The sequence below is a fragment of the Sceloporus occidentalis genome, unplaced genomic scaffold (genome assembly GCF_023333645.1).
Source record: "Sceloporus occidentalis isolate IW3139 unplaced genomic scaffold, rSceOcc1.0.p SCAF_28, whole genome shotgun sequence".
Taxonomy (NCBI): Eukaryota; Metazoa; Chordata; class Lepidosauria; order Squamata; family Phrynosomatidae; genus Sceloporus; species Sceloporus occidentalis.
The window spans coordinates 7,849,602-7,870,515 of record NW_028317008.1 but is presented as its reverse complement, the minus strand read 5'-3'; the positions used below and the strand labels follow the sequence as shown (position 1 = coordinate 7,870,515).

Here is a 20,914-nt window from a genome sequence, read left to right as displayed (position 1 = left end):
GTTATAGCACTTTGAAGAAATAACAGAACAATAAACTGTGCAGTCAGTAACATCGTTGAACACAAGAATGTTTTTTTTGTTTAACAATCGTTTTCGTTTCATTTCAGGGCCTTGATTCTGATTTATACCTGTTTTTCTCTTTCAAATATGTTAGCCATGCTTTCTGATCGTACCTTTTCTTCTCTTTAGAGATTGCAATTACTGCTGCTAAATCCCTTGAAAGAACTTTCGACTATAACCCACCACGATATCCGCCTCAGGCAGTTGGAGTGTGTATTACAGATTCTGCAGAGCCAGGGAGACAGTCTCGGGCCTGGCTGGCCACTTGTGCTCGGAGTTATAGGAGCAATCCGAAATGATCAAGGGTAAAAAAAAATTATTTTTTTTTTTAAATAACAAGATATTCTGAAATAATAATGCATCTTGCCCCTGCACAGATAAAAATTCATGTTTCTCCTTACTTAACATACTAAAATATTATTTGTTCCTTTTAGAGAATCTTTAATAAGGACTGCATTCCAGTGCCTTCAGCTGGTTGTTACAGATTTTCTTCCCACAATGCCTTGCACTTGCCTACAGATCGTTGTTGAAGTAGCAGGAAGCTTTGGGCTTCAGAATCAAGAACTAAACATTAGCTTAACATCGATTGGGTTACTGGTAAGTTTATTTAGGTGGTGGGAGGTTTTTCTTATTATTTACAAATGTATTAATTTGTAGAATATATATATCTTATCTTATGTTCTTCTTTATAGTGGAATATCTCAGATTACTTCTTCCAAAGAGGGGAAATAATTGAAAAGGAACTTAACAGGGAAGAAGACATCCTACAGAAGCAGGCAAAAGAGAAAGGAGTGACCTTAAACCGACCCTTCCACCCAGCACCACCATTTGATTGTCTGTGGCTTTGTTTGTATGCCAAACTGGGAGAACTATGTGTAGACACGCGCCCTGCTGTCCGTAAAAGTGCGGGCCAGACCTTGTTCTCTACTATAGGAGCCCATGGAACTCTGCTTCAACATGCAACATGGCACACAGTCATATGGAAGGTATTTCACCACGCGTAGCCATTATGATTATTATAACAGGGCATTTATACCCATGTCCTGTACCCTTGGACTTGGTAGCCATGGGGAAGGATAACACATTGTTTTGTACAAATTTTCTACTAACCAAGAGGGTGGTAGATAAATGAACCAGCTTCCCAGCAGAAGTGGTAGAGGTTTATACAGTGAGGGAATTCAAACATGCATAGGATAGGCATAAAGCTACCATGAATCTAAGACAAGACCAAGTACTGATTAAGGTCCACATTTTTACATAAGGAAAGATGGGAAGAATGGATGGGCCAAATGGGTCTTATCTGTCATCAAATTCTATGTTTCTATGTAAATAAGGGCCTAGATGCACACATTTTGTTAAAGGAAGGGGGGCCACGGTTATTACTGCAGAAACTGTGATTTGTAGTCATTGAGGCTATGGTTATTGCTTTGAAAGAAATAAAGTGGTTTTGCTTTCTTTTTATCTGGTGTAGGTTCTGTTTCAGCTATTAGATCAGGTCCGAGAGTCCTCTACAACGGCTGATAAAGAGAAGATCGAGTCAGGAGGTGGCAATATCCTGATCCATCACTCCAGGGACACAGCAGAGAAGCAGTGGGCTGAAACTTGGGTACTTACTCTAGCCGGTGTGGCCCGCATATTTAACACAAGGAGATACTTGCTCCAGTCTCTAGGTAAAGTGCCTTCATACTGTGACGTTTTGCCCAGTTGTGTGTGTGTGTGTGTGTGTGTGTGTGTGTGTGTACTGTGTGACGAATAGGCCAGTGCCTGGACATCATTGTCTCATGAATCACAGAGATTGATGAAATTTCCCATGACAGAATTACAATGGACTTACTCTAGTTATATTTACTCACTAGTTGTAGCAACTACAATAATTTCTTTTTAAAGGCTCCATATGTTTCACTGACCAGTCTCATCTGTTTCTCTTAAGCTTTTCTGTCCAAAACCTGTGGTGTTCAAACAAACTGGGACACTGGTTAATTAAGAGCAAGCTTTTAGTAACATTTGTAATGTAATGGACAGGGTGTGTTCATACAGATTGTTTTTAATTGAAAAGCAGAGCATATCCAAGCAATGCTGACCCGTTAAGCCTTATGAGTTTTGACACTTGCTAGAAAAACACAGCAATAAATCAGACATTGTGTTTATTCCCTTTGTTTTAATGTAGGTGACTTTTCCAAGGCTTGGGATGTCCTTTTGGATCATATTCAGTCGGCAGCTCTCAGTAAAAACAATGAAGTCTCCTTAGCTGCACTGAAAAGTTTCCAGGAAATCCTGCAAATCGTTACCCCAACTAGAGAGCCTGACAAGCCCGAACCATTGCCTGGAATAACCGTAACTGTGCCTGGCCTGGTTGGGCCTGTTCCTGCAGCAGGACAAGGGAGACCTTTAGTGAGGGCCGATTCCACTGCAGAAAGACTCAACAGATACAATAGCAGCGAACAGCCCATCACTATGGATGAGATTGAAGACGCTTCTCTTTGGTGGGCGGCTTGGAACTCCTGGTATAGGATCGGCTCGGAGAGCACAAAGCCACCGGCTACTTGTGACAAACTTACATTTATCCCAAGCCAGCCTTTCCTTACAGCTTTAATTCAGATTTTCCCAGCACTTTATCAGCATATCAAAACAGCTTTTAGCATGGATGACCTACAAAAGCTGGGGATTATATTACACGGGGCTGTATCAGTGCCTATAAGTTCAGATGCCTCTCCTTTCATCCTTCCATCTTATACTGAGGCGGTGTTGACGAGCTTGCAGGAATCTGTGCTCACCGCTTTGGATGTCCTGCAAAAGGTGATTATTAAAGCCATCCGCCTTTGCCGGTTTTGTAATATCTTGTTTCTGAACCATACCTATCACCCCAACACTACTAAATGGTTGAATCATATTGAGCACAATTTGTTTTTCCACACATACAGATAGATGTTTTTAGATGTGATGTAAAAACATAACAAAAAATACTCTTTATTCCATAAGTATTGTCTTTTTTTTTTTCCCCAGACAGCACAACTACAATGAAACTAGGGAGTGCAGCTGGGGATTCTAGTTTTAGGGGGTATTGTCAAAAGCCCTTGTTTAATTTTTCTTTATTTTTATATACCGCTTCTACATATGTTGTGCTCAATACCTTCATTTTAAAAGTGTTACTAGAAAACAAACTGCTATAGAGTGATTCATTGGCCTATTTGAATAGTATGGGTCAGATAAAAAAAATCTAACAAAATATTAATGTAGCAGATGAATAGCAAATTGTTGATCATGTTTTTATTAACTAGATCTTTGCCATATGTCATAGCCCTGACTGTGATTTTTTTTTTTAACCTTTTGCAGGCAATCTGTGTAGGCCCCGAAAACATGCAGAATATGTACCCAGCAATCTTCGACCAGCTCTCTGCGTTTGTACAGTTCTCCTGCAAACCTCCTCAGTATGGAAAGCTGGAAACCAAGCACATAGCAAATGCCAAATACAATCAGGTATCTATTAAGCACATTTCAATAGGTTGTTTTACTGATGCCATTGCTTACATGCCATCTTGTGAATAAATCACTCAAAATAGGTTTTCGTTTTGTTGGTAAATGAAAGCTGCAGTTTCCCCCTTCTGTCCGTTTAGGATACATATTTAAGTGGGAGTGCTGTCTGACACGCCTGAAAGCCAGATAGCTGGTAAGATAGATATAATTCCTTAATTTAGATATATTAAATCGTTTACTCATGGATCTCTAGCATATGAGAACAGTGGCCTCTGGCCGTTCTTGGACAATGCTGGAGGTTATCCTGCCTGCTCTTCAGAATGCTGAGGTCACACTGTTTGAGGCACTGCGTGCGCTAAAGGGATTGCACATTTAATTTGGTAAAGGTGTGGCACAAAAAAGTATCTTCTGCCACAGAAAAAGGAATTGATAAACCACATTTCTCTTTGGCCCCACTCAGGGAACTCCCTATAATCTGGCTGCTCGTTTTCCCCAAGTGTTCATGCTCCACTTTCCTTGCTTTTATTTGGCATTTTTTCATAATGGTTTAGATGTGTATTGCGCACACACACACACACACACACACACACTCTGTGTGTCTCTCTCTCTTTTCTCTCTGTCTCTTGCCCCTCTTTCTTCTCCTCCTCCATGTATTCTCTCCCTTTCATCTCTCTCTCCAATCTTTTGTTCGTCTCTATCATAGAAACAGAATTTGACCGCAGATAAGAACCATTCGGTCCACCTAGTCTGCCCGTTTTTACTGATGTAAAGGGTTTAAACCCCTAGCAGTCTTTGGTTAGTAAGGAAAGCTTTATGTGTATCCCAAATCCCTCACTGTATTAGCCTTCATCTATCTACTACCCTCTGAGTAAAGTAGAACTTCCCTACATTGCATCTAAGCCTCTGGCCCGCTTGTTTTATATAAACCCCTCCTTTCCCCCCCCCCCCCTTTCTCTCTGTCTCTCTCACTCTCACTCCTACAAACAGAAACATGGGGTAACATGTCCAAAAAAGAAGTGCAGAGACTCTTCTCCACTTCCCTATGACCCCTGGGTTTAGGGGGTAAAGTTTGAAAATGGAATATTATGGTTTGATAAGACTAGATATTTAGTTTTAAAATCATATCCTGTATGTATAATAAAGTGTTTACAGAACGTACACAAGCCTTTAATGTTCTAAGAGGACAGATTTTGTTTTTTTTTATGACTACATACAATATAAAATACCCTGTAGAGACCTTTGAAGTAAAACTACCTTCCCTGATAAATAGGAATTAACCACATCTGTTTATGTGGGGTTTGTAAATTCTACTTGAAACATAACACTTTGAAATATTCTACATGGCAAGGACCACTAGTGTGCACAGTTTTGTGGGCAAAACCTATGGAAACTGTTGTCTGTAAATAGCAACCTGCTATTATTACCATTAAAGTGTAATTAAAAATATCAATTTGCATGGACGTGATTGTTATATATATATATATATATATATATATATATATATATATATATATATAACAAATTTACAAAATATTGTGACATTCCAATCACAATGTCCTCCTCCAAACCATAACATAATCTGTTTGTGTCTCACTTTGTGAAGCAAATCTTTATGAATTAACTTTTCTCATTCTGTTTATCCTGCATCACAATGGAATTACAATAGATCCAACTATTTGCGCCGGTGAGTGATATTTCCTTAAAAATTGCCCTATCCTGATAAATAAACAAAAATCCTCTTTCACCCACTGGGTCTCTCAATGAAATAGTTGCCTTTTGAGGGCACCAAATGGCTTCCTTCTTTACTTAAAGCATGCCTAGTGTTCGTTTCAGCTTTCTCTCTCATTTACAGATCGGTCATACAAGATCATGCATGCAAATGTGGCCCTTTGCATCAAACGCTGACACTTTCTGTTTTATAGACCAAATCACTAATGCCTTGTTTACTTCTTTTACAGGCAGAATGGGTCGCTCTAAATTATGTACCTTTTGCAGAGAAATCCTTAGAAGTTATGGTTGACCTGTACCAAAAAACGGCTTGTCATAAAGCAGTAGTGGGTGAAAAAGTACTGCAGAATGTGATTAAGGTAAGGATCTTTGATTGCATCCCCATGAACCCTATCACCAGTGCATTCTTTCGGCGTATCTTATTAATGGGAACAAACTGGTTCACAGAGGACTATGGGAATTATAGTCAGATAAGCGATGGGACAACATTGGCTGCTACTCCCTAGGCCAGTGATGGCGAACCTTTTTGAGCCCAAGTGCCCAAACTGCAAACCAAAACGACTTATTTTTTCAAAGTGCCAACACTGCAATTAAACCTGAATAACGAGGTTTTAGTTTAGAAAAACCAATTCGTACAGTTTTTCAAACTAATTAACAGCTTTTGTTTAAAAAGAAAAACACAATAACAGAGCTTTCCATTAAACATTTTTTTTATTGAAAAAAACAAAACAAAAAAAACAACAACTGTACACGTGCATGTATTTTTTTAAAGACGCCTTTTGTGGGCACAATTAATGTGATTTTTGCTGTTGTATGCATGCTGATAACTTCTCAAACCTTGGCTCATACTCTGTTAGTTTAAGAGCAATACATACAGCACTGAGTTCATCAGTCTATTTCTGGCATCACATTTGATATAATTCAATGCTGAAAACAGCTGCTCACAAGCATAGGATTGTTCTCTGCATCAGACCCCCCACAACCTTTGTTCTCCACATCAGACCCCCTCCCACCCACCTTCGTTCTCCACATCAGACCCCTCAATAATCAACCACCCACCCACCTTGGTTCTCCACAAATCTTACCTTTTCTTCCTCCTTTCTGCTTTCTCTTCCTCCTTTCTGCTTCCCCTTCCTCCTTTCCGCTTCCTCCTTTCTGCTTCTTCTGTTCTAACTTTCCTTGCCGCTCGCAGTCTGTGCAGTGCGGCTGCGCACAGCTATTTATGATGAGCGCCGGGGCTGGATATAAACGTCATATCCAGTCGCCCGGCGCTCAGCACTGAGAACTGTGGGAGATGTAGTCCGCGGGACGCCGTGACTACAGTGTATGACTGTAGTCACGGCGTGCCCACAGAGACGGCTCGGCGTGCCAACAGCGGCACGCGTGCCACGCGTTCGCCATCACTGCCCTAGGCCATTTGGCCTCCAGGTGAAACATACATGCTTTGACCACTAGATGTCACACAACACAACATGCCTGTAATAACTGTTTATTTTTGCTGGCATCTGTGAATATAGTCTGAATATAACCTAAAACTTGCTTGTGCCAGTCGTTGAAGCAAAGAAATTCTGAATGCTGTATTTTCCCTGATGTGTGCAGGAGAGCGTGGCACCCATATGCCACTGAATATTTCTTATTACAGGGGTGCGCACGTAGAGTTGTCTAATCTCTTTATAAAGCATATGGGGCTCTCTCTCTTCACAGACTTTAAGGGTACCGTTGAGTCTGAAGTATGCCTGTCCTTCAGAAAGCACGTGGAAGCTGGCAGTGTCCTCCCTCCTTAAAGTGCTCTCTGTTGGGTTACCTGTAGCACGGCAGCATGTGTCATCTGGGAAATTTGATGGCATGTGGCCAGAACTGGCCAATACATTTGAAGACTTCTTATTTACTAAAAGGTAGGTTGTTACTCTGTCTTATGTGGTTAGCACTTTTAAGTGTTAACTGTCTCATTTGCAGAGATGCAGTGATTGTAATACACTGCAAAATGTATATATGTGTATGGATACATATATATATATATATATATATATATATATATATATATATATATATATATATATATATATATATATATATATATATATGTGTATGGATAGCATCCGTTTCCGACACCTATGTGCGCACACTAGAGGGAGTTCTGTCCCTTTATTTGTGGCAGTGATGTACTGCATGTGGCACATACTCCGTGGAAGCTTCCTGCACTGACATGTTAAGTATCCCCAGGTGTTTACACTGTCCAGACCAGACCAGAAGCAAAAGTGACTTACAGAAACTTGCACTGTTACTCTTAATTTAAGGTTACTGTTACCACTCTCATGCCTGGAAGCACTGCATTTATGCTATATACTTTCTCTAGAATCTTTACTCTAGCTTTCTTTTTTCTGTCCTTTTTGCTTACATTTTTGGGTGTGGTGTTTGTGTGTATGATTTCCCTGAGCTACATCTGTAGGCTATAGCCTGCCGACAATATGAACAGCGCTTTTTGCAGCGCACAGCCAATTTCACCGCATTTGCAGCATGCTCACACCTGTTTGGTTTTGTTATTAGTGGGGTACCTCAGGGATCAGTATCGGGACACATACTTTTTACTATTTTTATTAGTGATATTATAAAAGATCTTAAGGGCAAGGTATGTCTTTTCGCAGATGTTACATAGATCTGCAACAGGGTAGACCTTCTAGGTGGGACAAGCCATATGGCAAGTGATTTAAATAAGTGAAAAGAATGGTCAAGATTCTGGCAGCCGCAGTTTAATGTTGATAAATGTAAAATAATGCACTTGGGATGTGAAAATCCCAAGGCTAAATATAGCATGGGAATACTGTTCTGTCGGTGATAACAAAGGAGAGGGACTTAGAAGTGATTATTTCTGATGACATAAAGGTATGGAGACAATGCAATAAAGTGTTGGGAAAAGCAAGCAGGGTGCTGGGTTGTATAGCAAGAGGGATTAATAGCAGAAAGAGAGGTGGTTCAGTTGCTTTACAGATCTATGGTCAGACTTCACCTAGAATATTGTGTACGGTTCTAGAGACCCCATCTCCAAAAGGATAATGGCACATTGGAGAGAGCTTAAAGGGGTGACTAAAATGATAAATGCTTTGCAGGATAAATGTTATCAGGAAAGACTAAGGGATCTTAATATGTATAGCTTGGATGAAAGAAGAGAGAGGGGGACATGTGATAGAATTATTTAAATACTTAAAGGGATTTAACAAAGTACAGGAAGGAAGCTTAATTGAAAGGAGGTGAAATGTTAGAACAAGAGTAGCGGGACCACATTTTATTTCTGCCATTCAAGGACACACTATGAAGCGGATGAGATTACACACACGTGTACATTATATATATATATATATATATATATATATATATATATATATATATATATATATATATATATATATATATATATATATATATATATAAACACTGATTCACATATACACACAGTCATGTACACTTGAATACATTTTATATTATATAAATATCTCACATACACACCTATTCACATATACTATTATATATTATCAGTGTTAACCCCTCTATTACCAGGCATAAGCAGATTCAGAGAATGAACTCCTCGGTTACCAGGCATTACACACACAGACAAACACAGTCGCATACACACAGTCGCGCACACACACACCTGGTGCAGGCTGCAGCTTACACTGAGCTTGGTGTGAAGGAGAGGCTTTTGAACTCAGGCAATTAGGAGAGTTGAGAAGTCTCTCCTGATTGGCTGAGACCTCCCTCGCTCAGACTTCTCGTTCCGGGGCAATGCATTGTCCCGGATTGAGGCTACCTGGGACTTAAAGTCCCATTGCGGGACTGTCCCGGGACATGTGGTCACCCTAAACAAGAGGTCATACTCTAATACTAAAGGATCAGAGGCTAATGTGTAATGTAAGGAAGTTCTACTTTACTGAGAGAGTGATGGGTAAATAGAACAGTGTCCCAGCAGAAGTGGTGAATCCTAATACATTGATGGAATTTAAAAATGCATGGTATAGACATAAAGCTATCCTCACAGAGGCGTCTGAGCTGGTGGCCGAACTAGAGAAAAAAAGTTTGCCTTCTATATCCAGAGAGACAAGATTTTGAAGCGCTGTCGTGGTTACACAAGAGAAATAAGGCAAATCGCAATGTTATTTTGTGGAGCTTATTTATCTAAGAGTCTGCCATTCTTCACAGTGTGATTAATAAGCCCCATGGAATAACAGAGGAAACTATCTTGTTTCACTCAGAGGGGGTACATGTGATGATGTGAAGCTTTGAACCAGGTCTTTAGGAGTTTTTGACGGTACATTTTATAAACACAGATGTTGAAAGGTCAAACTTTTGAGTGCCAGGAGGATTCAGGGGGATCAGTTCTGTGTTCATGTGTTTCTGAGATTACAGACAAGAGACTAATACAAAAGACAATTGTAGCTTCCTTTCTAAAATGTACATTTCTTACTTGGCACTGCAGTGTTTTTTTTTTAACTACCTAACTTCTCTGGTTCAGCATTTTTATGTATGTTTAGACACTTCTTAGGTCGCCTTTTATAGGGCTTCACTCCTTTGAATATATATATATATTCCAAGCCGGGCTAATTCCCCTGATATTATTTCCCACCAAGCCACGGGAACCTTTCTTATCCGACCATCCTTTAAACAGAGTCCAATTTTAATATGGAGAAGATTAATTTTAGGAGAACCTGTTAACTTCACATCTCAGTAGGTGTATTTTGTTCTTTGGTCAGCATCACAAGTTTTGTGGTTTCATAACAGCTGTGGAGCTACTTGTTGGCCACCCCTGCTTTCTACTAGCCTAAACTATCCTATTCTAGACATCAGCAGGGAAACATTTTTTTTTTTACAGCGTGTTGACCCTTCTTGCTATATAATGTCAGGGGTTAGCCATGTTCTCACTAAGGTGAGTGATCTAGCACAGAACATCTTGAAAGGAGACTTCTTATGTGCCGCAGTCTGTTATTCTTTATGTAAATAAATGATATGATAAAGTTTAGATTTCCTGTTTCAGGGACTAGCCGATAAATGGGTTTGTTTTTCCCTCACACAGTATACTGTTACATCCTGGACTATAAGTCCTCTTCTTACATCTTTTTTTTTTTTTTTTCTTCTCTCCAGCAAAGCGCCTGACAATCTTTCGATTGAAGAGTTTCAAAGAAATGAGAGCATTGATGTTGAGGTGAGCAGTGCATGAGCAGAGAGCTCTTTGTAATGCCATCTGTATGAGCAAAAAACTCCAGGAATATGCTCTTGCTGGAAACTCCAGTCCAAGTCCATGCAAAACCTCCTTCGCAAATATACTTCTTAAGGGATTTCAGGTGTCGCCCTTAATAAAATACATGTTACAGGCCATAATCCGCTTCCAACCGTGAGAAGGAAATAACGCCTGTCAGTAGGGAAGGGAATTCAGGGATTTATTATACATTGGCTGTTTTAATCTGCATACATTGCTACATTGGTTTAAATGTGCTTTTATATTATAATGTTGTCTTGGGGCACGTGATGGTTCCAACTCTAGATAGCTTTCATTAGTCAGCTGATCAAATCATCTGAAGCTTTAATTCACCTTCAAGCAGACCTGTCACTCTTCCAAATATTACATCTTACAGTTCATACAGATAAATAAACCTGTGTAGCCGATTGTAAGCTTGCAAGCAGGGACCTCTTTCCCTAATGTATCGGTTTGTCTTAGTCTGTCTATTCTAGTCTCGTCATTCCCCTTGAACATATGTATTGTGAAAAGCACTCCGTCAATTATTGGCGCAACATGAGAAAAAGATAAGATTAAATACTATTCGTATGTGTTAAAAACCTTGCTCATGTGTGTAGCATTTGGAACGGTCATCTTAACTACCTGGTCACAGGATTTGGATGATTATCCCTCTCCTGGTAGCAGCTGCTCAGTTTGGGCAGCCTAGGAATGATGGGCTGAGAAGATGGAGAGTTAACATAAGGACAGGACGTGGATGTAGCAGTTCTTTTGCCACATATCTCCACATCCATAAAGTTAAACAGTCCCTTTAGTTTTTCTCCTAATGTTTCCAAAACTGATAGACAAGTGGAAACGACAATAACGCGTGCAATGCCAAATTGTGAGAAGGCATCAATTCGCCTTCAAAACAAAGGCACATTAAGAAACCTGGGAATCCTGTCACACAATATGTCCCACATAAACATTTATGTGTTGTGCCTTATTTTGTGTTTAAACTGAACCTTTTAAATGTTTTTTTTCAAAAGCATAGATTAGGTTCTGTATATCTCAACTTAAAAGCTCTTGCAGTCTGAAGTCTGGTTCAGTAATCCCCCCCCCCCACCCCATTACCACAAGATATCAACCTTTCCATTTCACAAAGAAATCACGCACACTTCTACTATGACAATTTCACTGTATGCCATGATTTATCAGTGGTCTAATTTTAACCCTTTCCGTGAATGAAGCCTGATATTGGTAAACAAGGTTCAATATTCTACGGTACTTCTTGCAAACTGAGCCAGGCTCTTCTGCACGCCTGCACCAGGCACTATCAAAGTTCTTGATCTACCAAAGGCTTTTGTGTGTGTTATACTAAGACAAGTTGGTGTCAAATGGAGACTGACAATTATAGTTGGTATTTTTTTCAGGTGGTACAGCTCATCAGCACAGAGATCCTGCCGTACGCCAACTTTATTCCGAAAGACTTTGTGGGTAAAATCATGACTATGCTTAACAAAGGCTCCATACATTCACAGTCATCATCCTTCACTGGTAAGCAATTACAAAAATACATATTTCATTTGCAAAGACTGATGACACTAAGTGAAATTAAGTACATCTGCACATGCGCTGTAGCACCCCAATTGAAGTCAATGGGAATGGTGTTGCTTAATTGCATGTACGCTAGCTTAGTGGCAGTACTTCCATACAAATGTGTTTTTGGAGTGATCCTTAAAGTATCACTTTGATACTATATTGGTGTTTAATAAAACATCCTAGGGATTTTGTGTGTTTACTTTGGATAACAAATGTTTAGTCATGGAAATATGTGGAAAGCATTTACTCTGGACTCTTGTTGTGAAATGTCTATTTTCCTCATTTCGTTTTAGACTTTTGCACTATTACGTGTGCTTCAGCTGGTTTCTAGACCTGCAGTACTGGAATAATATTGCTTTATGGTTTAGTTTTTTGTTGTTGTTGTTTTTTGTTTTTTTTGTTTGTTTTTTTTTTAATCATCAAATCTTTGCCTCTCGTAGAAAGTCGATTATGGACCCACAATGCATATGGTCCTTCTCCAAGCCATTGAATTGTGTGAGCTGTCTAATCATGGCACATATAAAACCAGTTATCTGCCAAATATGTAGCTTGTAAGTACAAGCCAAGTACAAACAGATTTGGGTAGATCATTTTTTATGTGAGATTAACATTTTCATATGTTCCTATGGTGGTCATTATTACTATGAGTTCTTAGTATTTTACTAACTTGGCTTCACCGACTTTGCTTAACAGTCCCATGACTTATAATAAAGTCCACACACTAAGTAGCAATGGATTTTCCAACTGCAGTCCTCAGGGATCAGCAACGAGCACAATGTTATGGACATGCCTAATTGCGCACAGGTGGTTCCTGCCGTGGTCGGGGGAATTTTTACTGACACATCTTTGATCAAGCAGGGATTTTCGTGAATCCTGGTATGTTGGCAGTAGCTGATTTACAGGAGCTCTCTATGCCTGCTATATAAACGCTGACCTTCTGAAGATATTAGCAGATGCTTAAAACATGCCAAATTCTCGGTAAAAAATGTCTGTATTTAACCAGGAATCAAATATGAGGCAGTGGCTGAAAAGGCAGACTCTTTATGTGTCTCATCTAACCGGTGGGGGCAATGTATTTCACTTAACTATATTTCCTTAACTATATGTACAGATTTGAATCCTTAGACATATTAAAATGTGACAGCCGATAAGAAACAACTGACTTGCTAGTTGATCAGGTTCCTATCAAGTAAAGCCTCAATAAGTTTGGGGTTTCTTGACTAAAACATGAGTTGTATGTAACTTGCGATCAGATAAACTTTTTTTCTGTCAACTATATAACTAATAAAAAGGAACAACACAAGTGAGTGTCCCCTGCAGGAAGGTCTGAGTTGGCTGCGCATAACACCATTTAATCTGTGCCATTCCTTCAAAACCTAGGTAAAGAGAAAATGTGACTGTGCAGGGAAACACCTAACTCTTGAAACACCCTGTGTATTGGTAAATGACCCATTTACACACCAAGTACAGAACGAAGACAGTCTGCTATGTGTATGTAGGGAAGACCATCTCTAAGGTCCAAAAAAAGAAAATAGAGAAATTCAGAGCAATATTGCTATTAAAATGCCGATAAAGTAATATTAATTACTTGGTTCAACTCACAATGAAGGCTCCAATTTAGAAACGTGGAGCTGCTTGTATGTAATCACATGGAATAAAGCATCAAAGTCTTTCTTGGTAACATTGGGAAAAAAAGACTTTAATGTGGTGGTACAATCTAATGTTAAAATGTAAAGAAAAAAACAGCAGAAGCCGTAAGTGTTACTTTCTAATTAAACGGGGTAAGTCTGTGGAAGCTATTACAACACCATCAGAAGGAAAATCATATTCCGGAACCTCGATTTTATGGGGCAGGCAAGGGCAGTAGTAACCACTAAAATATCCTTTGTTGGCAATTGCCCACTCTGATTTCTTTGCTCTGTCATGATTGTGCTACTGGTCCCGCAGCTTGCTTGATTTGCCTAAAGCTTCCTGCTAAGATATTTTCTGTGTTCTGTGGCAGACAAACGGTTGTTTGAATCTCCATTTGAAGGCCCTGTTATTCCTCTCAGGCATGTCCAAAAGCTTTCTTTCGATCTTTGAAATTGCCAAGACATTTGCAGGCGCGTTCATGCTGCTGGCAGACTGGGGGACTGCAGCATTGGCGTTGTCAACTGCTTTCACACCTGTGATAAGATATGAGCTGGAGTCACCGCTGCTCTTGGAAGACTTTGTTTTTCTGGAATGAAAGTAGCCGATCAGTGGCCCATATACAGCCCATCTATTTTTAAAATACATTTCCATGTTGCTGTGGCTCTACCAAGACAATTAGGGCTATATACCAATCAGCCATAATATTACGACCACTCACAGGTGAAGCAAATGACACTGGTAACTTTGTTATCATGGCACCTGTCAGTGGCTGGGATATATTAGGCACCAAGTAAACATTTTGTCCTCAAAGAGTGACTTTGACAAGGGCCAAATTGTAATGGCTAGACGACTGGGTCAGAGCATCTCCAAAACTGCAGCTCTTTTGGGTTGTTCCTGGTCAGTACCTATTAAAAGTGGTCCAAGGAAGGAAATGCGCTGGACCAGCGACAGGGTCATGGGTGGCCAAGGCTTACTGATGCACGTGTGGGGCGAAGGCCGGCCCGTGTGGTCTAATCCAACAGACAAGCTACTGTAGCTAAAATTGGTGAAAACGTTAATGCTGACGAAAGTGCTTACAATGGGCATGTGAGCATAACAACTTGGCCACAGAGCAATGGGAGAAGGTTGCCTGGTCTGATGAATCACATTTTCTTTTACATCACGTGGATGTGTGTGCGTCGCTTACCTGGAAAACACATGGCACTAGAGAAAAAGACAACGTGATGCAACGTTCTACTGGGAAACCTTGGGTCCTGTCATTCATGCAGATGTTACTTTGACACGTACCACCTACCTAAGCATTGTTGCAGACCATGTACATTGACATGGTATTCCCTGATGGCATTGGCCTCTTTCTGCAGGATGTTGCACCCTTGCCACAAAGCAAAAATGGTTCAAGAATGGTTTGAGGAACACAGCAACGAGTTCAAGGTGTTGAATTGGCCTCAAATTCCTCAGATCGCAATCAATCTCAAGTCTGATCTATGAAGGCCCCACCTTGCAACTTACAGGACGTAAAGGGGGACCTACGTAATATTCGGCAGGTGGTCATAATGTTATGGCTAATTGCTGTATATGTAAACTGTTGAATGCTTACTCTGCCTCTATGCTTCACCCCTGATTTTACCAATGTGAAGATTTTGACTTATTGTAGAACATGGTCATTGTTGGTTTACCCAAGACTCTGGATAACCACGTGCAAGGTGAACTATATCACGTTTCTTGTGCCTAGTGACCTGGATTGTGTTCTTCTTTATCATATGGATACTTCACTTCTCAGGTGAAGTAGGTTTGGGACATACTTCCAAGACGGAAAAGTTCAGAGACATCTCAGCTGTTTCTCATCTATGTGCTTATCTTTGTTTAATTATCGTCTTTGATATACTGATGTTATATTGTATACGGTTTGGCATTGTCAGTGTATATTTGTACAATAGACTTAATTTTCATAATAGTAGATCTTTCCAATGTAAGTGTACAAAAACTCCCCACGCAAGAAAAATGAAATTCCCCAGGAGTGCAAATACCATGTTTCACAACCTCAACTTTACAAGCAAGGGTGTGACAAATACTGACTCATTGAGAATTCATTGAGATGACTACTTCTGGGATTCTTATTGAATCTGAAAAGTAACATGCAGATTTGTTGTAGATATGAGAAGGGAGACGTTGATCATCGTGTATTAGTAATTGTACTCTTAAAGACATATATTCTTATATATATGTATACATGTGTATATGTACATATGCTATATATAGTGGAGGTGAAATGTATGCATCTATTCCAGTGAGTTTTAGTCAAAAGCTTCCAAAATAGAATCCCAAGATGTTTGGATGACAGAAAAATATGTCTTTGCACCAGATAATATAACCATGTTATATTACAATGTATATTCTAATATGCAGGCGTTCTGGCTCTGTCTGTGTAAAACTGGGTCAACAGGATAAAGACTTGAATCCTAGCCAAATAACTCAATAAAATGCTGAACGCTCTTAGCTGTTACCCAGGAAAGCTTTCATACAAGTACAGTCCTGCTTTACATCGTCTTATGTTTCACAGATTTTAATTAACTGGACTGCTCCCATTACAAATGAGGAAAATTTGCAACCCCCGACAGGGCAGCTTGGGAAGCACGGGTCCCTCTCCTCCATTGTTGTCATGGTGACTATACTAATATAGCACCGCAAGAACGCAAAAATGGACACAGGATAAAAATAAAATAGGCAAAAGACTTGCAAAGTGTTTTATCGGTCTGTCTCCTTAGGAATTTTGGTCTGGGTTTGTGTAATTCCTTACAGTGAATCCCGACTGTAAAAAGGATGTTTGTATTATCTGTACATTGAGTTATGTATTTGTGAGCGTGCTGGTATAAACTGTCTGTGGTTTGACAACCCCCATGACTCGATCTCACATTCCAGTGCTGAGAGTACAGCGTCTGCTAGGAACAGGCTTTCCTACGCAGCCTAAAAGGGTTTCATGGATTCCTTCCAATTGGCCAATTGCGTGTAGTTCCTGGATACGTTTGTCACTACTTTTTAGCAGACTTGCTTTGTGGTATTTTGCAGTCCAAATGCCACTTTGTGCTATCTGCTGGGGTAGTAAGTTATGTTGATCTTACGTAGGGTGTTCATCACTGGCCCCTCTAGATCGTACGTTTGAATTCTGCGCTGTATGTATCTCTTTGCGATAGCATGTCAGTCGTAGTTTTGTCATACCCTTTGAATGTATGCTGCATAAACCGTTGGCTTCCATGCCAGCAGCTTAAACTTTGTGCCACATCTAGGCGGTGCAATGGCAAGTTAACCAGACTGGCGCGTGTGCAGTAACGCGGGGCTCCTGACTCATCTGGTCCACCTGCTGAACCAGTGATGTCCGGAGGAAGGTAAAACTCCTCCAGCTTTTCGCAATGCTGAGAACCTGGGGCAGACGGCAAAGATGTGGGCCGGTGATTAAAGCTCCAGAACACTTTTGAACTCGCTTCTAGGTCACTGATCTTGCTGCGTACAGAGATGTTTGAACATTTTATATGTAGTCTTGGCTGTGCCTGCTAGGTTTTGTTTTTGCCACGTTAAGCCCTTGCTTTGAATCTCCCTTATTGGCACAGGCATTGTTGCTTGGAAACCAGTAAGCCCAGTGTCTTTGCCATATACAGTAAGGATTTGAAATGCGTCCGTCCCTGTTCTGTTACATGATGGTTTAATGAACGGAGATCACAGAGAGGGGGTATTATTGTTAAGCAGTGTATATACTTTTCAGGGTTGAATGCAAAAGAACCATATCTTCAGTTTTCTGTTATATTATCAGTCCATAAAGGGAACATTTTAAGTGATTATTTCAGCCAAACGGAAACCTGAGAAGGATTATGATAATGTTGATGAAAATGACATTTTAGGAATACTGATTTTCTTATATCACTTTTTTCTTATTTGATCCATTATTAAGTTCGGCCTTACATGCTCGTGTGTAGTGACTATGAAATGTTTTGCTTTAATAATAAGACGACACTGGTATATGATCTAAGCATTAAATCTCTGCCAGTGCAGTTTATCCGTTTCTGGAATGAGACGGCGTATATTTATTGATTTGTTTTCAGGGATGCTGGATCTGTGTGGTTTTCTGCTGGGCATTAATTCCAATGTGTTTGTTTTGCAGAAGCTGAAATAGATATTAGGATGCGAGAAGAGTTTTCAAAAGTGTGCTTCGAGACTCTGCTCCAGTTCTCGTTTAGCAATAAAGTAACAACTCCGCAGGAAGGATATATCTCCAGAATGGCGCTCTCTGTGCTCCTAAAGAGGTCTCAAGATGTTCTGCACCGTTACATAGATGATGAAAGGTTGAGCGGCAAATGCCCCCTACCCAGGTAGGTAGCACTTGCTGTGTTTTATCGTAATGTTTATCAGCTCTCGTGAAAAAGAAAATCTGAATTCTACAGCAGAACCGCATGGTCAGATGAACTTATCTGTTGGTTTGTTCCCTTTGTTTACAAAGAAGATAGTATGACACCAAAACACACAAAATCAAGATACCTCATACCTCAGTTATTCTTTAAATGTGTTTATGTCCTTGGTAACAAATGATAAACAATTTTGCTTTTTTTTTTTATTATTATTTGCATATTCCTTTGAGTTTGCTATTGGATGATTGCTATAGCAGGAAGTAAAGCTTGCAGTATAGAAGCTATGTGATATATTATGTTTTAGTTGGGTTTTTGTTCTGCTTCTTTTAGTATTTATTGATGCAAAGTGTAGGTTCTTCCCAGATGAAATAGTATTTGTACGCTTTTATCAACAGGACACATGTGCTTGGAGTAGGTCTTTCAATTGTAAAGGAAAATAATAAATGCACACTTGCCCATGGTATTGAAACAATTCCAAATGTCTGTCTTCCAGGGCTTACAGCGAAATGTACCTTTGTTAGACCTTAAAAATAACCTCTTTGGCTTCTCTGCTAATTAGCCTCTACTTTTGTAAAATGTACAAGTGCATCAGATAAGAAAAAATCGATTTTGTAAACTTGCAGTTGTGTTTAAATTTTATTGTAAATGTTTCATGCAAGACTAGATTTCTGTGGCAGAATCCATGTTATGCATTCAAAAAAAGTCATGGGCCATTATGAATTTGAATTTAGATAGGATGAAGGACTTGATTTGGAAATTACTAGAAGAGTATGTACTTGTGGCCCTGGAAATACTAAGTAATGGATGTTTGTGTTTGGACTTTTTCAGGCAGCGTGTAACAGAAATCATATTTGTTCTAAAGGCAGTCAGCACCCTCATAGATTCACTTAAGAAAACCCACCCAGATAATGGTAAGTTTGGTTCCTTAACCACTGTTACTGAAACCCACATCCAGCGGGGAACTCCGAAGTAAGCCTTGGTATACTGAGTGGAGGGGGTAGTAGAGATACCAAATACCTAGAGAGTAGCAAATACCTAAGAATGAGCAGTCTGAGAGGTGAGATCGGGACTAGAGATGGGAAAGTATGGGGAAAAAAACCAGAAAAATGGAGTGTGGAATATCTTCATTTGCATTGATAAATAATATGTTTATGACATGGCATTCAAACTATATTACATGGAGACCTTTATGAAAGATGCAGAAATAATGCCAGTTACTAAACTTTTCCATTTGCAATTGGTGCTGATTGGGCGATTGTGATCGCTCTCCCCATCCTATTCATGTAGGAGGATTAGAGGAGATCTTTTGGTTTTTTTTGTGTTCGTGTAAAGTTCATGTACAGTTAAAATGTTCTCATCATATACAGACCTTGTTGTTCCATTTGCAACAAAAAATAAAGTTTTGAAAAGCACATTTAGTGTATTATTTACTTAATAAGCTGTATTTTTATTTCAAGCATGATACTTTTATTTACACTGCATTTCACGTTCCCAGTGTAACAAAATAATTTTAAATTTGTAAAACTACTCCTCTGCATTTTTTCTGAAAATGTCAATTTTTTTTTCTGGGAAAAAAACCCTGTTTTTTCCTATGATTTCAGAATTTCCAGAAATATTACATCTCTAATCAGGACCCGGGGCAGCTTTAGGGTATTCTATGAACTAGTTATCCACAATTTTTCTGTTATTCATCTGCACAACTACAGTTTGCAAGAGGGTGGAGTATTTACTTGCACAGTCTTATGCAATCATTTCTGATCGATGAATCTTAGTCTATGACAGTTTCAAAAGATGGGAAATAAACGTGGTGAAACATATTCATAGATGGAGCTGAAGCAATATTCAGTCTGACCTTCAAGATCTGTGACTCATACATCCCCAGGCAATGCATTCATTGGGAGCCTCCTCCTGACATTGATGGCATGCTTACTGCCGCCTATAGCTGCTCATGCTGTTTGTGTGCCTGTGTCTTATTTCTTACCCACGTGTAATAAACCCTTAACCTACCGATTTTAGAAAGGAGACCACGGTTGAGTACAGAGTTCATATCTCCACACACATTCAGTTCTCATCCTCTCACTGTCTGCTCTTTTTGGCTTCCTGTAAAATGTTGGATCTCATTAACATTTGGTTTTAGTTAGAACTTGTCATCCCAAGGACATCATCATGTGGTTTTCCTGCCACTCCTTTAGAGTCATCTCTTGGCAGACAAATGGTGTTAAATTATATGTTCACATTGCACCATCAAATAACGATTACTGTCCTTTGTGTAAATATAGACATTGTTCTCTCATACACATCTTCCAATGAGGAAGACAAACATTCTTGTCTTCCACCATCGCAATACCTCTTCTTTGTTAATGAGCAACATGAAAACAATGATGTGAATCAGTAGAGCTTAACCCAGCTTTTTTTTTCATTTTAAATCACCAGCTCTGATGATTTCCAGTAACGCTTTTCTAAATTATTTTAAAAAGACAATTCAAGTGATATCATGACCATGCTAGGTGTCTGTATTCTAACAATCAGTCATCTTCTACGTCATAATAGCCAGAAACATAGAAATGTCTCTTCAAAATAGCTTAAAAACGGTTGAGTATTCTTCCGTCATGATTAAATAGATATTTTATTTCACATGTACCTGGTTTTTGCATCCTTTTTGGGTTTTTCCCCTGCTATTAGATACACTCTTGACAATGTTTCTAAAGAATATTACATGGGAAGCTGGAGGTCTTGCTGTCCTTGAGAGGCATCAGATTTGCAACAGACGTTTCATCTCTATGGTTTCTCTATTTCAATCGGGGACAGCAAGCGCCCC

At 39.5% G+C, this 20,914-nt stretch overlaps 1 protein-coding gene across 2 annotated transcripts in view; it reads left to right on the top strand.

The window, feature by feature from the left end:
* The window catches only part of LOC149299770 (protein MON2 homolog), a 53,645-nt gene that overhangs the window by 30,749 nt on the left and 1,982 nt on the right, over window positions 1-20,914 (top strand). Inside the window, exons 22-34 of one of the 2 annotated variants that reach the window (XM_089486058.1) lie at window positions 190-365; window positions 495-657; window positions 753-1,046; window positions 1,532-1,730; window positions 2,228-2,856; window positions 3,394-3,537; window positions 5,201-5,218; window positions 5,493-5,621; window positions 6,967-7,157; window positions 10,396-10,456; window positions 11,899-12,022; window positions 17,853-18,060; window positions 18,925-19,007. In XM_089486058.1, the coding sequence (XP_089342184.1) occupies window positions 190-365; window positions 495-657; window positions 753-1,046; window positions 1,532-1,730; window positions 2,228-2,856; window positions 3,394-3,537; window positions 5,201-5,218; window positions 5,493-5,621; window positions 6,967-7,157; window positions 10,396-10,456; window positions 11,899-12,022; window positions 17,853-18,060; window positions 18,925-19,007 (2,419 nt within the window). The remainder of the gene's footprint in view (window positions 1-189; window positions 366-494; window positions 658-752; window positions 1,047-1,531; window positions 1,731-2,227; window positions 2,857-3,393; window positions 3,538-5,200; window positions 5,219-5,492; window positions 5,622-6,966; window positions 7,158-10,395; window positions 10,457-11,898; window positions 12,023-17,852; window positions 18,061-18,924; window positions 19,008-20,914) is intronic. The other variant, XM_089486060.1, reaches the window with a different exon arrangement.